Below are 19,713 nucleotides of genomic sequence, written 5' to 3'. Positions count from 1 at the left end.
CTTTAGATACAAAGGGGGTAGAAAGAAGACATCCTTGAGAAGAACGCAAGAGTCGGGATGGTGCATAGCGAGAAATTAGGGCTGAGATGTAAGGAGGGGCAGAAGAATGTAAAGCTTTAAAAGTGAGGAGAAGAATGGAATGTGAGATACGCGATTTAATCGGAAGCCAGGAGAGGGATTTCAGGAGGGGAGACGCTGAGACAGAAATAGGAAAGAGTAGAGTGATTCTGGCAGCAGCGTTTAGGATAGATTGTAGGGGAGACAGGTGAGAGGCAGGAAGGCCGGAGAGCAGGAGGTTGCAGTAATCGAGACGTGAGAGAATGAGGGCCTGAGTCATCCTTGTGAGTATCTTATCCCTTGCATGGGGTTGGCTCCACAAACCTTCCAAGGATCCAACATGCCAAATATCACCCACTGGACAAAGACACCCAAGGACCGCTGTCTGGCATACACCCCTGCACCTAAATATCGGGCGAGGTTCCAGGACAGATGGGCAGGAGCAGTCCTAGGAACTGGTCATCTCTACAACTACATGGTTTGCCTTGTGACCACCTACAGTGGGAATAGGCCAGTCTATATCGATCACCCTGTATGTTTCTAACCATGCTTTTTACTCTGTAAGATGCCCTAAATATATCAAATGGAGTGTACAGGGTACACAAAAAGACCCCAGATAGCAGCGCACCGCAGACCAGAGTAGTATTAAATCATGGTCCAATTGTGCGACTAAACAAACAATTAAAACAATTTTATTACAAATAAATGGATAAAAACGTGAATCCTCCTAAATCAGAGATTTAGGAGGATTTACGTTTTTATTAATTTATTTGTAATAAAATTATTTTAATTGTTTGTTTAGTCGCACAATTGGACCATGATTTAATACTACTCTGGTCTGCGGTGCGCTGCTATCTGGGGTCTTTTTGTGTACCCTGTACACTCCATTTGATATATTCTACTCACTCCCTGGCAGCACGCGACCTTATAAATTTTGGGGGTTTGAGCGAGGCAACACACATCTCGCCAGATGCCCTAAATACACAGATTTTTGACCCTGGATTTGTGGGGATTGGGATGCCTAAACCTTCGCTAACTGGGGTCACAGAGACTGCAGATTGCCCCTCCCTGTGACTGTCTTGAATAAATTGGCGCCAGGAGCTCCGCTTGGATTGAGAAGAGCACACAGCCCGGGGCTCCTGGCGCCCATCATTATTCTATCTGCATATCCACACCCAGCCTGCACTGATCCAACATCCTGAGCAGATGGGGGCGGTACACCCCTGATGAAGCCCTGACCCGGATCGGCGAAATGCGTTAAGTGGGAGTACCCAGCTGTTACTGAGCACCAGGCATACGCGCTCCCAAGTATCTGAAAGCCACGGTGGCGAAACCGGAAGTGACGCAAAATACCCACGAGGACGCAACGGAGCAGAGACTGCAAACACCATCAGCAGGGAGGCTCCCGGGCGCAGGGGGTTCCCACAAGTGACGGAACGGAGGCAGATGTGGTGAGGGGCAGTATCTAGCGACGTCTACCAACACACGATAGTGTTATGTGCCTTTTTATATTTGCATTATTGTAAGTGCGATTGTTTACGCCCTTAATATAAAGCTTTTTATACCTTATTGATCTATGCTATGGATACCCTTTTCAACTATTGCTGAGGTACATCTCTCCTGATACTACTGTCTTATGCACACCATGACCTGGTACAAAAGAATAGTTTGCCACGTTTTTGGAGTTGCTTTACTACATCTTACATCTGGTGAGTAGGCTGCACATAAGAGCCAAGAATCAAGTTGAACTCATCTTTGCACTATTATCTGCATTTAGATTTGCTATGTTGTCTTTTCCCTTTATGCTCCACCTGGATTGTCAGAATACAGTTCAACTTCTTGGGACAAGTGAAGACAGGCCCCGCCAGAGGGTTTGAGCAGGGAGTTACAACCTTATAGTGCACTATTTTTGTACATTTTTATGCACATTTGTTGCACAATATTATTGTCGATTTATTTTATCACTTTAAGAATAGTGATTACTTTGTGTTAAGCGCCTATTAGATCACTTGTACTTTATGTACGGACTGAGGCTTTAGTCTAAGGCTGCGCTTATAGTGCCGGCAACAGCGCGTCGCGGCAAAACAAATGCATTGTTGCCGTCGCGTGCGCTTATATTGCACGTGATGGAGCGCCAGTGCTACCAGAAATCTGGTAGTCACGGAGGCTGCGCTAATACAGCCGGTGACGCGACCGATTACGTCACCTGTCGCCATTGCGATATTGTTGTCCTTGGAGTTTTGGTGACGTCGCTGGCTGCAAGGCCAGCGACGTCATAAAAGAGGAGGGCAGAGGCACGGAGAAGCTCCAGATTGGCTGCAATGGGAGACCGTCGCCGAAAAAAATGAAATATCAGTGAATACCAGAGTTCTGGTAGCACTATCGCTCCGTCGCTTTGCTGCCGTCATGTGCACTATAAGCGCCGACGACAATGCATTTGTTTTGCCACGACGGCATTATAAGCGCAGCCTTATGTTTGTTTTTTTTCGGTGACGTTCTCCCCTTGCGGCCAATCGGGAGCTTCTCCGTGCCTCTGCCCTCCCCTTTTATGACGTCGCTGGCTGCAACTTCGCCAAAACTCCAAAGACAACTATCGCAGTGTCGACGTCATCGGTCGCGTCGCTGTCTGTATAAGCGCAGCCGTCAAGTCTGCCATTTTCCAGATCCACTTTAATACAAGCAGACCCATGATATAATTTCTTACACAAGCAAGAACTGTCTCTCTCCTCTTCTGATCATGGGGCAGCACTATGTTTGTGCACAGGCTGAGGAGGCCTTGATTGTCCAAGTATCAGCACTGCATTTGCTAGCACATGGTTTCTTAATAACTAGTGATACATATTTTAACTGGTTTGTTTCTAGAACTAGTAATGTCCTTGTCTAATTCACATATCTCACAGTTATGTTTCCACCCACTTTTTCCTAGTTGCTGGGTTAATACAATTAATGTTATTCACTGAACACACACACAATCCCTGCACCCAACACATCATATACTGAACAATACTGGAGAGCCCGATTCCTAGAACAATGACATTAGTGCAACTTCAGTACCTAAGCAGTGCACCAACTCTGTCTGACGGGCTCAGGAGTTCCCTATAAAACACACACACACTTTGATTGTATGAAACTGCGTTAAATCTCGCATTAAATATAGTGCCAATATGTTAACCCGCTACCCTGCATGCGAGAGTGGCTTCTACATATGTATATGTATATATATATATATATATATATATATGTATCACTATATAGCTACAGATGCAGCGGTCGTTATTCGAACACTTCACACGTTGTATACCTCGGAATACCCATGTCATGGCGCGGGATTTCTTCCAACCGTACCGCCTTAAGACGCGAGTGCAGAAAATGGCATTTTAGTGTTCTGTTTTTTTAAAACACCTGAAAGTGACACAGTAGCACAGTACTGTACACATTACAATTCATTCATTTCATTGCATTTAAATTGCACACAATCCATGAAATTCAAACAAAGCAACCGCGATAAACACGTGTGCCTGGGGCGATTGGCCGAGTTAATGCCGTGTGGAGTACAGAAGCGCACATGAAAACGGCGCCGTGATTTGTTCGAATAACGGCAGCTGCATCTGTATCTATATAAAAAGAAGGCGATACCCCACACAAAAAGATTCAGACTAGGTTCACCCACTTCAAAGGCAGTATTCGCATTATTAGCAGTCAATACTGGGAATTAACAGTCAGAACAGCCTCACCTCTTTGCCGGTCAGCACGTGCCGGGCCAGCTTGACCTTGGCGAAGTTGCCCTTGCCGATGGTTTTCAGGAGCCGGTAGTTTCCGATGTGCGGCTGCTCGTCGGCGGAGGTGGCGATGGAGTTCCGGCATCGCAACATGTTGGATTTGCTGCCGCCGCTACTTGTCTTGGAGTCTGCGTGACCCAGCACCGGCTACAGTGAGAGAAGGCAGGAGGGGGAGACTGGGTCATCATGGGGGAAAATAACTGGGAACAGAGAGACATACATACACCACCAAATAAAAATAACACTTGTGAGCACATTTACGTCTGACGGGTCTGCAACCATGCCCTTCCCCATGATCTCATATCATACAATGCTTCCACTGCAGCTGGGGATTCTGGGAAATGACATGCAAATGACCATTCAGTGTGTCACCTTTTGCTTCATGTCCACTTTAACATGGAGCCCTATAAGCTTACACCTACCGTTTTACACAGCTTTTCAGTACAACCTGGGTTACAGAAGTGCAGAGCCAGTAAACCTGCTCACAGATAGCTTTATCGTTGGCTTTGCAATGTGAAGCTGGAAGAGGTTTCAACCACATATTAAATAAACACGCATATAAAAGGTGTAAATATAACTATGTAAATCTACACACAGACAGTACAATGGAGTGTGTGAATACGGAGCTGACAAATTTGCAAGGAGTTATCAACCATCTATTCAGCCCTAGGAGGTACCAGCCCATGCATTTCAGTGTCAGTCCCTGAACTATCCAGTCCTAAAGGATGGGATGGGTGTCCTCCCCAAGTTCCTACACACGCTCTAGTACAGAGTTTTCATGGCGAGTAGCACGTTAGAAAAAGTTTGAAATAAATAGAGGTGCCAAGCTCTGCATCCCTGCGCAAGGACTAGAGCTGCCAGTCTGCGCCCAAAATGCTTCATCCAGCTGTGGTGCTCGCATGCTCTGCATCCTCACCCATCTATATCACTGCAGACACATGGCAGAGCCAGTTAGCGGAGCTCCGACCCACTGCTCTTCACCTGCGCCTATCTCCGTAGACTGACAGACATCACTCCCGCTACCTCACACAACGTCTATTCAACAAGGGTTTTGTGACTCAGTCCAAGGCAGTCAGATGCACGGAGAGGGTGGGGGAAAAACAATGATTTCATCTGGTCAAGAAGCTCTAGGTCTAAAAACATTTAACCCTTGAGAATGTCTGCCATGAAGTTTACCCTGGCAGCCTAGGTGCTTTCCACCAAAGTCCAAAGTGTACTAAGAGTAGTGACATGATTACGGTCATAGCTGGGTGATTGACGCCATTATTTTTTTTACCTAAACTTCACACCCAAAGATTTGCAATTCATTATTTATTCATCATTTAAGTCACTTGGTAAAGACTGAGCCGACACTTGGCTGTCATATCAAGGGCTGTTCCAGTACACTGCAGGATGATGCAGGAGGGATGGAGGTGACAGTTTGGTGTATTTATCAGGGACTGTGGTCACTAGGAGATACACTGATCTAAGGTGCGGGCCCTTTGTAGGCACTGTGGGGAGGGCCAAAATACCCACAGCACTCAGTATTTATGAGCACGAGACGCAGAGCACGAGAGAGGCGCGGAGCACGAGAGAGGCGCGGAGCACGAGAGAGGCGCGGAGCACGAGAGAGGCGCGGAGCACGAGAGAGGCGAGGAGCACGAGAGAGGCGAGGAGCACGAGAGAGGCGAGGAGCACGAGAGAGGCGAGGAGCACGAGAGAGGCGAGGAGCACGAGAGAGGCGAGGAGCACGAGAGAGGCGAGGAGCACGAGAGAGGCGAGGAGCACGAGAGAGGCGAGGAGCACGAGAGAGGCGCGGAGCACGAGAGAGGCGCGGAGCACGAGAGAGGCGCGGAGCACGAGAGAGGCGAGGAGCACGAGAGAGGCGAGGAGCACGAGAGAGGCGAGGAGCACGAGAGAGGCGAGGAGCACGAGAGAGGCGCGGAGCACGAGAGAGGCGCGGAGCACGAGAGAGGCGAGGAGCACGAGAGAGGCGCGGAGCACGAGAGAGGCGCGGAGCACGAGAGAGGCGCGGAGCACGAGAGAGGCGCGGAGCACAAGAGAGGCGCGGAGCACGAGAGAGGCGCGGAGCACGAGAGAGGCGCGGAGCACGAGAGAGGCGAGGAGCACGAGAGAGGCGAGGAGCACGAGAGAGGCGAGGAGCACGAGAGAGGCGCAGAGCACGAGAGAGGCGCAGAGCACGAGAGAGGCGCAGAGCACGAGAGAGGCGCAGAGCACGAGAGAGGCGCAGAGCACGAGAGAGGCGCAGAGCACGAGAAAGGCACAGAGCACGAGAAAGGCACAGAGCACGAGAGAGGCGCAGAGCACGAGAGAGGCGCACGAGAGCGGCGCAGAGCACAAGAGAGGAGCACGAGAGGCACAGACCACGAGAGAGGCGTAGAGCACGAGGCAACAGAAGCACAGAAAGATTGATGCGGGAGAAAAACAAAAAGGTTAAATATAAAAATGAAAAGGAAGCGAAACAGAAGATAAAATATAAAAAGAGGGAGAGATCAGGGAAGGGTATGAGCAGAGCTCAGGAGAGGGAGCACTCAAGGTGAGCGCTATTAAAAGACAGCAGCTCATATTCCCTGCTCTGAATGACAACATTAATTACAGGGGTCCCCTGTCTGACAGAAATAAAAAGCACTGACAGGAAATTAGAGCCGTGGGGGTAAAACAGGCACCAAAAAAGGTGACCTACAGAGGGACAGCGATGGAAAAAGGTAGGTAAGAGAAAGGGAGAGACGTTGAAAATGGGAGTGAAAATGGTGGAGAAAATGAGAGAAATAATAAGAACAGCAGAACAAAAAAAATAAGCCCAGAGTGGGAAGGGGAGGGGAAGGGGAGGGGGAGGATTCTTAGCAACATTTGCTTTTTAATCTGTTGCCCCAATGCAGAGATTCCCATTCTCTGGTTTCAATATATACACAATGTGTGTGTATGTATGTGCGTGGGTGTATGTGCGTGCATGTATGTGTATGGGTGTATGTGCATGTATGTGTGCGCGTGCATGTATGTGCACGTGTATGTGTAGGTGTGTATATATACACACACGTGTGAGCTTGAGAAAGGTCTGTTTGGGTCCGAAACGCATGTTGCTTTGGGTTACATAACTTGCCCCATGTTTCATTAAATTATCTTTATAATCTGGAGTGCTGTGGACCTTTTTTTGTTGTATATCTACTGGACTGGTTTGATGTTCCCTGTCCCTCTGTGCGCACCTCTCTCTGTTATGTATACATTTAATTTTTTCTATACACTTGTGTTTGAGTGCACCCAGCATTTTTTTATATATCAAATTTCCACACTCTGGTTTCATCAGAGAGACATATATACACATATTTACATACATACAGTGTGTGAGTGGGAGTACACACACACACACACACACACACACACACACACACACACACACACACACACACGTTTAAATGCAATTCGTCCCTGTGGCTGTCATTAGAATGTTTTACAAGCTATAGAACAAATTGACGAGCGCTGCCAAAAGCTTACATCGTATTGAACAAGGACAGAAGCCCTCACACAAACCAGCAAAACTCCAAATTAGGCCACGGATATAGCAGAGGTGCGCACGACGGAGCGCATAACATCACGTGCGCCTGCACTAGAAGCGATCCGTGGCCTGTAGGGTTGCGCCGGGGGAGGGGGGCTGCCGAGGGTGTTCCCGTGATGTCGAGAGAGGTTTGTCTTCATTGGCTGAACTGCGCATGTTCCCGGCGGTCGCGCAGCAAATTCAAACAAATTTGTCTCGCAAAGTATCGTCTCCCCGTCGCGCTCATACACGCGCTCTCTATGGCCGTGCGCATTACCTTCCGACATATTGATTTTGAAGTTCGTGCCATTGCTGTTACTAAGGACCCGGCCTTACTGGGGACAAGGAGACAGCACCCCCACACACAATAGGTAAAGAACAAATACAATTTATTTTAAAAAAATCATTTTTAAAAACAACTCTTCCGTGTATTTGGCCTTCTTCTAAGCAATCAATCCCCCTTAAAATAACAGTTTTACTTGCATGTATCCTGCTAAAAAAAAAAAGATGTTTTTCTTCTCTGTCTCCCACCCCCTTATCCCCCCCCCCCCCCCCCATTCCTGCACTAGATGCTCCAGGCGTCAATCTCATAAAAAAAGATAAAGACCCTACAAATTGCCAAAGTTACAGGCCGATCTCCTTAATAAATTCGGACATTAAAATATACTCCAAATTACTGGCCAATAGACTGAGCGCTATTCTGCCCAGGTTGATTCACCCAGATCAAGTTGGTTTTATTAGAGATAGACAGGCGGCCGACAACACTAAACGGATCATTAGATATAATGGACTATATCAATACCAACAAGATCCCGGGGATTGTGTTAAGTCTAGACGTTGAAAAGGCCTTTGACAGAATAGACTGGCCATATCTGGAGGCTTTTGGTTTCGGGGGCAGTCTCTATGGGGCAATCAAAGCGTTGTACACAAAACCTGCAGCGAGGGTCCTTCACCAGGGCTCCCCTCAGAGCTGTTCAGGATTAAGAGTGGTACAATACAGGGCTGCCCGCTTTCGCCCCTGTTGTTCGGCCTATGCATGGAACCACTTGCTGCACAGATTAGAAGTAATAAGGACATCACTGGAATCCAAATTCAGTCACAATCTCACAAAGTGGCATTATACGCAGATGATATTATCTTGACATTGTCGCTGCCCCTTACCTCGCTACCCAACCTTTTTGATCTCCTAGGGAAATTTAATAGAATATCAGGTTTCAAAATTAATCAGTCCAAAAATTAATGGAGATTAATTTCAATTGGCAGCCTAAAACTATAAAATACTTGGGAGTAAATATCACAAAGAGTTTTAAGTCTCTATATCAGGCAAATTATCCAAGACCCTTGCAGTCCTTGGGAGGAGAATTGAGGGAATGGTCCTCGTTTGGAATCTCATGGATTGGAAGAATTTATAGCGTTAAGATCAACCTTCTACCCCGTTTACTATATTTGTTTTAGACTCCTCCGATACCAGTGATAAAATTGGACATACTGTCCATGCAATCTCAGATCTCTAAATGTATCTGGAAAAACAAGAAACCACGGATTAAAACAAAGATTTTACACAGACCGAAGGAAACTGGTGGTTTAGCGATACCTTGCTTGCTTGCATACTATAAGGCAGCGTTTCTCAAATGGTGGGTTGCGACCCGGCACCGGGCCACGGCACCAAAATTGCGAGGCTGGCCGCGCGGTGTCTCTCACCCCAACCCCCCCCGCTCAAGTTAAAAAAATGGCGTCGATTCCCCCCGCGGTCCCACACGGATGGCAAGCAGGGCCCGCTCCCTTCCTCCCCCCCACTCCCAACGTGGGACGGAGGAGGAAGTACCAGCTCCTCTGCGGCCCGCTTCCCCCCGCGGCCAGCTTCCCGAGCTCACCTCCCATGGCACCCCCTCCGAGCCCATCTCCCGTGCCCCCAAGCCCACCTCCCGTCCCGGGCAGCAGGAGATATCGGGGGCAGCAGGGGAAAGCGTCCGGCGGCAAGGTAAGTCACCCCACCCAGTCACTGTCACCCAGTGACTCTCTCCCACCCAGTCACTGTCTCCCACCCAAGTGTCCCTGGCCCCCTCCTAACATCCACCCAAGTGTCCCTGGCCCCCTCCTAACACCCACCCACCCAAGTGTCCCTGGCCCCCTCCTAACACCCACCCACCCAAGTGTCCCTGGCCCCCTCCTAACATCCACCCAAGTGTCCCTGGCCCCCTCCTAACACCCACCCACCCAAGTGTCCCTGGCCCCCTCCTAACAACCCAAGTGTCCCTGGCTGCCTCCTAACAACCCAAGTGTCCCTGGCCCCCTCCTAACAAAGTGTCCCTGGCCCCCTCCTAACACCCACCCACCCAAGTGTCCCTGGCCCCCTCCTAACACCCACCCACCCAAGTGTCCCTGGCCCCCTCCTAACACCCACCCACCCAAGTGTCCCTGGTCCCCTCCTCACAAAGTGTGTGTAGCAGTGTGTGTGTGTGTGTGTGTGTAGCAGTGTGTGTGTGTGTGTAGCAGTGTCTCTGTGTGGCTGCGTGGCTGTCAGTGGCTGCGTGTGTGTGTGTGTGTGTGTGTGTGTGTGTGTGTATCAGTGGCTGTGTGTGTGTCTGTGCAGGCCCTATAGGCCAGTATAGGCGATAACATTTTTAGTGGGTCACGAAGGAGAAGTTCAAAAATAACCGGGTCACGGAAAAAAAAGTTTGGGAAACCCTGCTATAAGGCATTTATTTTCAAGGTTTAGAGGGAAGGCTGGTGTTAGCAGCCAGTCCCTAAAAAAGAAGCACTCTAATGATGCACACCAAGGTTTATTTAAAACTTAACATTTATTATGTCTGCTATTAATACTTTAGAGCACATGTGAACAAATAAAAACATTTTTTGTTCACATGTGCTCTAAAGTATTAATAGCAGACATAATAAATGTTAAGTTTTAAATAAACCTTGGTGTGCATCATTAGAGTGCTTCTTTTTTAGGGACTGGCTGCTAACACAAGCCTTCCCTCTAAACCTTGAAAATAGATTTCAGTTCAGCACTCAGACTGCACCCAGTACCAAATTGATACTTAGGTTAATATATATACTATATATCCAACACTGTTGATTATTTGTTATATTAGAGAGCGGTATATTCTCCTTTGGTGGTTTTTGCATACTATAAGGCAGCCCAATTGTGCCAAATTATACAATGGCACGTAGACCCATACATGAGAAGGTGGGTGGCTTTAGAAAGCGAAATGTGCGCCCCATTAGAGCTGCACAACCTAATCTGGTACCCTAAATCTAGGCTAAAAGCACTAAACAAGCCATTGTCCTCAATGCTTAACTCGCTAGCATTCTGGGAGGCCTCTAAATTTAGATGCTCATTGACTTCAAGGTATTCCTTGATGGTCCCTTTATATGGTAACCCAGAATTTGCTCCAGGGCTAGACAGTAAGAATTTGGTTTGTATGCCAGGTGGAGAAATTAACGAGTTTAATTAACGACACTGGCCCAAATTTCCAAAAGGTCTGGCTGCCTTGGTTGGCACAGACTGATATCCAGGGAGTGAGCAATGCCACCATATGGTTTTGATGGGATTAAATGAGTTCTCCTTGTATGTGACGCAACAGGGGGACACTTAGGATAGAAGGACTGGACCAAGCCCCAAGATTGATGTCAGGAGAAACTCTCCCAATCAACAAGCACGGAATGACGCTGGGAACCAGGACCTAAAGAAATGGACATGAATGTGCCCCCTCTTTCCCTTCCTTTGTGAGTTTGATGTTGTATGTCTTTCGATTTGTATGTTGCAGGCTATTGTTATTGCAATTGCAAAGGGGAAATACTGTGACAATATGCACGATGTAATGCATTACCTTGTAAAAAAAAAAATTGAAGTTGAAAAAAAAATGCTTATACAAAATCAATTATTTTAAATCAACTTCATTTTAACTACTAATCAGGTGCCTGTCCTTAGTTCACTTTCGTCCTAGGAGGGTCTATCCCTTTAATAAGACCTTGCAGGACTGTCAGCACAACAGTGAAAATGTGATGCGACTCAGGTAGAGAGATGAGGGACAAGCCGCAGCTTGTGCTCTTGCAAGAGACTCTCCAGATAGGAAGCTTGTATCTACAGCTTAAACCCATACAGTACGTCACAGCCTGATGGGGACAACCAATTGCAAGGGAAGAAATGAAGACCGGGAGAGAAAAGCTATTCAGGGCTCATCCTTCTGAGTGTCGTCACTCTCCCCATCAGTGGTGCGTGGGAAGAGAGAGGGGAAGAGAGAGAGAGGGACAGAGAGAGGGGGAAGAGAGAGAGAGAGAGGGGGGGGGAGAGAGAGAGAGAGGGGGGGGAAGAGAGAGAGAGAGAGGGGGGAAGAGAGAGAGGGGGGGGGGAGAGAGAGAGAGAGGGGGGGGGAAGAGAGAGAGAGAGAGGGGGGAAGAGAGAGAGGGGGGGAAGAGAGAGAGAGGGGGGAAGATAGAGAGAGAGAGGGGGGGGAAGAGAGAGAGGGGGGGGAAGAGAGAGAGCGGGGGGGGAAGAGAGAGAGAGGGGGGGAGAAGAGAGAGAAAGGGGGGGGAAGAGAGAGAGAGGGGGGGGAAGAGAGAGGGGGGGGAAGAGAGAGGGGGGGGGAAGAGAGAGAGAGGGGGGAATAGAGAGAGGGGGGGAGAGAGAGAGAGAGAGAGAGAGAGAGAGAGAGACACAGAGGGGAAGAGAGAGACAGGAAGAGAGAGGAAGAGCGAGACAGAGAGAGGAAGAGAGATAGAGAGGAAAAGAGATAGAGAAAGGAAGAGAGGTCTTTATTAAGAGACCAGACCAGCCAAGCACAAAACAAAAAAACCTCTCCAACCTTCATAGCCTGAAAGCCACCTACAAATGGACAAACAGAGTGTGACTTACACAGAAACAAACAGCAGCCCAGAAGTCAGAAACCTGCTCCAAAGCTTCCAGAACACAAATTCTGAGCAGAACAAACACGGAGTAAACTTGGCAGTAAGTAAATATTTCATCTAATAGCAAGTAAAATCAAACAGGAAACAAAACTAGCCCAAATAGACCAACAACAAACACCAAAATCAAAGAAAAATGGTTTGATAAGGAATGCAACACCCTTAGAAAAAGCCTGCGAACAATATCAAACCAAAAACACAGAGACCCAAACAATACAGAACTACGAATAAGGTACCAGGCACACCTGAAGGACAACAGGCACACCCTAAGGCCTCGTCCATGGTAAGTGCTTGCTCACTGAAGCGTGCTGACGCTCGCTCATGCTTGCCACTGAGCCCCTACAGCCGCAATTAGAGCGGCTTTAGTAGGGGCTCACCTGTGCTTCCGCAAACGCGCGGAAGCGCAGGTCTTAGGGGAATTTAAAATTCCCCCGCTTGACGGCGCAACAGACCGGTCACGTGAGCGGTTCGCCCAATGAGGGCGAACCAGCTCCGTGACGTCACTGGCCCGCTCCCGGCCTGTGACGTTCGGTAAGCAACCGCAAGGCCAGGGAAAGCACCCGCTTTCCCTGCGCGCCTCAGCACGCCAGCAGGGAGCCTGGCCGAGGCCTAAGGAAGAGAAAACAAAACCACATTGCCCCCAAAAAAAAAATCTAGAAAGAATTGAAGAAGTATTGGATAAAAATACTTATTGGCAAACCTGGAAACATCTGGATACAAAACAGAATACTGTAACAGACACCTGGCTATTCAGACTGGCAACATCTGGAAAAACTACATTGAGGACCTTTACCAAGAAATCCCAGAAGAAAACCTGACACAAGAACAAAAACAAATCCTCACCAAACAAACATCACTGGAGAACATTATAAAAGATAACCAAAACCCCCTGGACATACCAATCCCAATCCAGGAAATAAAAGAAAAAATACCACTGTCCTCCATGACCAACTCACTTGCAATCTTTGGGGCGACTAAATTTATGTGCGTTCTGACGACATAAAATGAATGTCCCTCATATCGCAATCCAGATTTCGCTCCAGGTTTAACTAGTAGAGACTTTCTAATTTGGAAACAGAAGGGTTTTATTGATCCAAGGATCTGGAAGGTAGAAATATCATCAAAACATTCAATCAAATTAAGTCTGAAAAGGACATGCCACACACAGAATTCTTTGAATACCTCCACATCCGAGTATTTTACAAAAAAAATTTCACCACATCCCCAATTGACAAGTTTAGAGACAAACTGTATATTAAAAACAGAAACAAGGGGACTCATCTCTCGACTATACGGAGAGGTGGTCTGTTCGGGAGTCGCATACGCAAATAAACTGAATTACAGGTAGTCCTCGTTATCCAACGTTCCACTTTACAACGAATGGCATATCCAGCGCATTATAATGCAACCCTAAGGGCCGTTTTTCGACGCCGGAATGCGTTATCAAACTCTCGCCGCCATTGATTAACATGGGACTCACTTTACAACGGTTTCACTATCCAACGCTACTTCCAGAACGCATTCCATTGGATAACCGAGGACTGCCTGTACATGACAGTGGGAACAGAACCTAGGGGAGACTCTAGAACAGAGGTCCGCAACTCGTCCTCAAGGACCGCTAACAGTGCAGGATTTAAGGATAGCCTCTCATTAGCACAGGTGGGCCAATCATTTTGACTGAACCACCTGTGCTCTAGCAGGGGTATCCATAAAACCTGCACTGTTAGAAGTCCTTGAGGACCTCTGCTCTAGAAGACGAGGAATGGACAGCAATAGTTACAGCTACAGCGAAGAGCTCAATATGTACAACGTTAAGGGAGAACGTGTATAAAGTTTTAATGAGGTTGTCTCTCACCACAATGAAATTATCTAAATGTGTTCCAGGATACTACCCATTGTGTCCAAAACAATGTGGAGGTGAGGCAGATCTCTTACACATGCTGTGGTCCTGCCCTCGGGTACTTCCCATCTGGGAGCAAATTAAAGATTGGCTTCAGAGGATTTTGGGCCTCACAATCCCACTGGACCCCTGGCTGTTCCTTCTAAACAGAGGGGATCCCCAGATCACAGGGTAAACTAATAGCGCATTTCGCAACAGCGTCGAGGTGTGCAATCACAGAATTATGGAAGCAAGCTGAAATCCCAACTATTCCTGCAATCAGAAACAGAATTTGGTTTGTATGCCAGATGGACAAATTAACAAGTTTGGTTAATGACACTGGCGCTAAATTTCTAAAAGTCTGGGCTACTTGGTTAGCACAAACAGACATCCCAGGGGTGGATGATACTAAAATTCTGCTATGATAGTCTCGGAAACACGTTCTCCGCTGCCCTAATATATCATTTTTTTTAAAAGCTAGACAATAGCCAGGTGAGACATCAGATAGTCCTTTGGCTTGAGATCAGCGAGTCTGGCCACGTGGGGGACGTGCTCTAGAATTCTGGAGGAGAAGAAGCGTGGAGCAGAAGATTGATAAGAAGAGGATTGGACTCCATTCCTTCCTTCCTTCCCCCCATCCCCCCTGATTTCGGTTCAAATTTTATTTTCTTTACAGGTCTGATTATCATTTCTAAATGTATATTATTTGTACAACAGTTGTAATTTTCATAAAGATGAAACTATATACTACTTACATGTAAAAAACTTCAATAACATTTGTTTTAAAAAAAATAATAATAAAAACCAAGAAAGCCAGTGGACCAGATGGCATTCTACATGGGATGCTGAAGTACAGCAATCCATCAATATAAGAAGCGCTACTGAAAATGTTCAACCTGGTCCTTACTACTGGCTACTTCCCTGAACTGTGGAACGAAGGACTGACAACCCCTATCCACAAGAAAGGAGACAGGCTGGACCATCCAATTACAAAGGAATCTGTGTCAGCAGCACCCTGGGGAAACTGTTCAACAGCATCTTGAACAGCAGAATCCTCACCTTCCTGACAGAGCAGAAGAGCCAGACAGGCTTCCTGCCAAACCACCGCAACACGGATCACATCTACACCCTACACAGCCTGATCAATAATCACGTCCACAACACCAACAAGGGCAAAATCTTTGCTTGCTTTGTGGACTTTAAAGAGGCCTTCAACGCCATCTGGCATCCATGTCTATTGCTGAAAATACTAGTGAGCGGAATAGGGGGAGAACATACGATGCCATCAAAAGTATGTACTCTGAGAGCAAATGCTGAGTGAAAGTTAATAACAAAAGGACAGACTTCTTCCATCAAGGCCGTGGAGTTAGACAGGGCTGCAGCTCGAGTCCCACACTTTTTTTAACATATACATCAATGAGCTTGCAGCAGCCCTAGAATCCTCCTCAGCACCTGGGCTCAACTTGGATGGAACAGAGATTAAGTCTCTACTATACGCAGACAATCTGATCCTGCTGTGTCCAACAGAACACGGCCTCCAACAGAAACTGGCAATACTAGAAACATTCAGCCAGACCTGGGCACTCTCTGTGAACCTAGAAAAAAACAGAATAATGGTATTCTAGAAAAAATCTAAAAAACATCCAACCATATCGCAATTCACACTGAATGACAATGCACTGGAACAGACTGCGAGCTACACATACCTTGGTCTAACAATCAGCTCATCAGGGATATTCAACCTGGCCATAAATACACTGAAGGAGAAGCCCGCAGAGCATTTTATGCAATAAGGAAACAGATGTACCACCTCAAACCACCAATAAGAATCAGGATGAAAATATTCAACAGCATCATCACACCCATCCTTCTGTATGGCAGCGAGGTGTGGGGTCCTGTGATATACCCAGACTCCTCAAAATGGGATACCAGCCCAACCAAAATACTGCATCTGGAATTCTGCAAACACCTTCTCCAAGTACACAGGAGCACATCAAACAATGCATGTCAGGCTGAGCTGGGCCGCTTTCCTCTACTGCTCACTGTACAGAAGAGAGCACTGACATTCTGGGCTCACCTAAACAACAGCCATCCACAGTCTTACTGCTACAGAGCAATGAGAAGCCAGGACCTCCTCACAAACATACAGAACACCTACAAGCTCATATTGAACCACCAAAATACCCACAACATATATATACGCATATAAGTTTCACAGAGGAGTGCTACTGAGCATGGCAATATATATATATTTAAAACCAGAGACATAACATAAAACACAGACAAAGCTCAGTGCACATCCAGAAAAACTTATATACGGTACAGTGCCTAAATATACATGTATAAATAACTAATAAATAAAATGGTCTTTTAGTTTAACATTTTGGCCAAATTGTTGTAAGCCCTTGAGCCAACTGCACGGCAGACCACGTTTCAAGGGTCCCTTAAAGGTTATTAAGAATCTATATTAGTGTAGGGACCCTTGAAACGTGGTCTGCCGTGCAGTTGGCTCAAGGGCTTACAACAATTTGGCCAAAATGTTAAACTAAAAGACCATTTTATTTATTAGTTATTTATACATGTATATTTAGGCACTGTACCGTACATAAGTTTTTCTGGATGTGCACTAAGCTTTGTCTGTGATTTATGTTATGCCTCCTCACTAAACCCTGTGCCATCAAACAACTTGTCCTCTCACTCCAAGAACAAAACCCCACATAGATCAAAACCTGCCGAAAAAAACAAATCAACTCAACCGCCAGCGAAATGAAGGAGCAGTATGTGACTATGTGGGAAAATGATATCCAGCGCTGAAAGAAGCTGGAGACCTACCACAGCCTACACTCCGGCACCCTACCTACTGAAGGTGAAAGACCCAAAGCAGAGACAGACCTTGGGCAAGTACAGAATGAGCGCCCACAGCCTGGAAATACAAACAGGCAGACACAGACAGAACTGGAAGCCCCGGGAGATGAGACTGTGCCAGCGATGTGAGCTAGGAGAGGTAGAAGATGAAACACACTTCCTGCTGCTTTGCACACAATACTCTGAAGTGAGGAGCGCCCACCTGGAGAAACTCACAGCTCTTATCCAGAATTTTAATAATATAGAAGAGAACCAAAAAATAGCGATCCTCCTGGGAGGAGATGAAACCACAGCAGGACTGGCTGCACACTATATCAGCACCTGCCACAGGCTGAGAGACGCACACTTTGGCAATACTGAAGTGATCTTTCGTCGTGCCAATAAAGCTTATTTGATATGAGAGAGCGAGGGAGGAGGAAGAGAGAGCGAGGGAGGAGGAAGAGAGAGCGAAGGAGGAGGAAGAGAGAGCGAGGGAGGAGGAAGAGAGAGCGAGGAAGGAGGAAGAGAGCGAGGGAGGAGGAAGAGAGCGAGGGAGAGGAGGAAGAGAGAGAGGGAGAGGAGGAAGAGGAGGAAGAGAGAGAGGAGGAAGAGGAGGAAGAGAGAGAGGGTAGAGGAGGAAGAGGGAGGAGGGAGGAGGAAGAGAGCGAAGGGAGGGGGGAGGAAGAGAGAGAGGGAGAGGAAGAGAGAGAGAGCGAGCAAGAAGGAAGGAGAGGGAAAGAGGCCCCATCCAGCTCCAGCTGAATCAGCAGGAGAGACATCTTTTAGTCAGTTCTGTTAATTAGTAAACTAGTATGGCCGTGAAAATAAAGGGAGACCAGCTACAAAGGGCACATCTGTCCGTTATGCCTCAGTGTTAAGCGTTGCTGATCAGCACTACCCACTGTCTAAGGCATATGATTGGCTGAAGCTTGTGAATACCAAGCACAAGCTGCTATAAACTATAAAACAAAACAAAAAAACAAGTTCAATTCTGGGGTCTGTATGACCGTATATTAAAGGCGCAATCCAAGCCTTTATTCTTCATTTGTTTTATTACAGGATTAAAGCAGGGGGATCGCCAGAGCTGAACCCCATTTATTTCAGCTTCAGGGAACCCCTGCTTCCAGAGATACTTGCCTCCTTACTGCATAACCCTGTTCTTTTAATGTAACCATGTATTTTTTATAACTCTGTACCCAGGACATACTTGGAAACGAGAGGTAACTCTCAATGTATTACTTCCTGGTTAAACATTTTTATAAAATAAATAAATAAGGGGTGCCGGGATCGCCCGCAGTTTAAAGGCCCCATTAACATGGGACAACCAATAGGAAGCCACACAGGATGCCGTCACGGCTTCCTATTGGACTGCAGGGCCATGTGAACCCTGGAGTAGCTACAGGCATCCACTACAACAAGGTATCTCCAGAAACGGAGTTCTCTGAGCTGGTTAATGGGGTTCAACTACAGAGAACCCCTACCTTAAAAAAATTAAGGTGGAAAAAACAGCTTGTATTGCCTCTAAGCATGGCATACAAGGCTCCGCTTATAGTGCCGGTGACAGCGACGCGACTGTGACGTCAGGCTGCGGTCACTGGAAAAATCAAATTGAGATGACTTCCAGCGATCGCAACCAAGCCGTCGCGTTTACTATAAGCGCACGCGACGTCGCTATCGCCGCAGAGGCAAGCAGGCAGGGGTACGCATGGGGAAAAGTGCGCACACCCCTGAGTTAAAGGAGCAATCCATTCAATATGCTACACGTTTATTTAAAAAAAAAAAAAAAAAAAAAGTCCTGTAGTATTAGATATCACTTACTACTTTTTTCTTTTAAATTTGCAAATTCAACTCTTAATGCCATTATTAATGAGTTTTAATATACTGAGCATCCTTTGCTTTCTATAGCAGGCTGTAGCCCACCTCCCCAGCACTGTAAGGTCTTTGCAACACTTTCCTGTTTGTGATCATTTGTTGTCGATGTTTCCAGCAGTTTCCGCAGAAAACAAAAAACAGATAATGTTACCTTAGTAATATAAGAATACATTGTAGCTGCTGAGTTACACTAGCAAATGAAGTGATTTGAAACTGAAAGGCAACTATTTAGTGAACCCTGTGAAGCAGGATTTTTCTGATCGATCACAAGATAACCAATTGTTCAGCAGCTTAGGTAATCAGTTCTCAATAAAGGTAATCAAAAGCTGCATATATTAAAGTAAAAAATGTTTTAATTATTATTTTCTAAGCTGTTTGGATTACATTCCAAAAATTGCTGTAACTCCCCCTCTCCACCCCCCGTTACTTTTTTAGAACGTACCAATGGGGTCCCTTGCTGTCTGCATCCCGCTAGTGCTGAGCGGGCGGCGCTTGCCGCTTTTACTTGCATATATCTATATATGTCCCGGATCATGCGGTGTGCGGGCATGCACGCTCACCCACCCTTGGGTAAACAAAACAAAAATGTTAACTTTTGAGTGCGCTCAACTTGCTCGCAACGCCGCCCCGCACGCGCTTCCGAAATAGCCAGGACACCCGGCGCTCATGCTTGGAGAGCTGGTGACGTCACCGCTCAAGCATGAGCGTGGTCAGCGCTAGCGGAGCCGCAGCCTAAGGCCTGGGACATAGTACCACAGACCCCGCTGAGCAGATGCACTTACCCCCTGCATCTGTCATCAGCGCGGCTTTAGCAGCTGCTTCCGCATGCGTGCAGAGGCTGA

The 19,713-nt window shown here is 47.0% G+C and overlaps 1 protein-coding gene across 9 annotated transcripts in view; it reads right to left on the bottom strand.

Annotated features, from left to right (window-relative positions):
- The window catches only part of MARK2 (microtubule affinity regulating kinase 2), a 115,337-nt gene that overhangs the window by 23,961 nt on the left and 71,663 nt on the right, over positions 1-19,713 (bottom strand). For all 9 annotated transcript variants that reach the window (XM_075569999.1, XM_075570003.1, XM_075569998.1 and 6 more), the window contains exon 2: positions 3,792-3,983. In XM_075569999.1, the coding sequence (XP_075426114.1) occupies positions 3,792-3,983 (192 nt within the window). The remainder of the gene's footprint in view (positions 1-3,791; positions 3,984-19,713) is intronic.

Source organism: Ascaphus truei, chromosome 14 (assembly GCF_040206685.1).
Source record: "Ascaphus truei isolate aAscTru1 chromosome 14, aAscTru1.hap1, whole genome shotgun sequence".
NCBI lineage: Eukaryota > Metazoa > Chordata > Amphibia > Anura > Ascaphidae > Ascaphus > Ascaphus truei.
The sequence above is the reverse complement of the archived record's forward strand: the minus strand, read 5'-3'. Positions and strand labels throughout refer to the sequence as shown.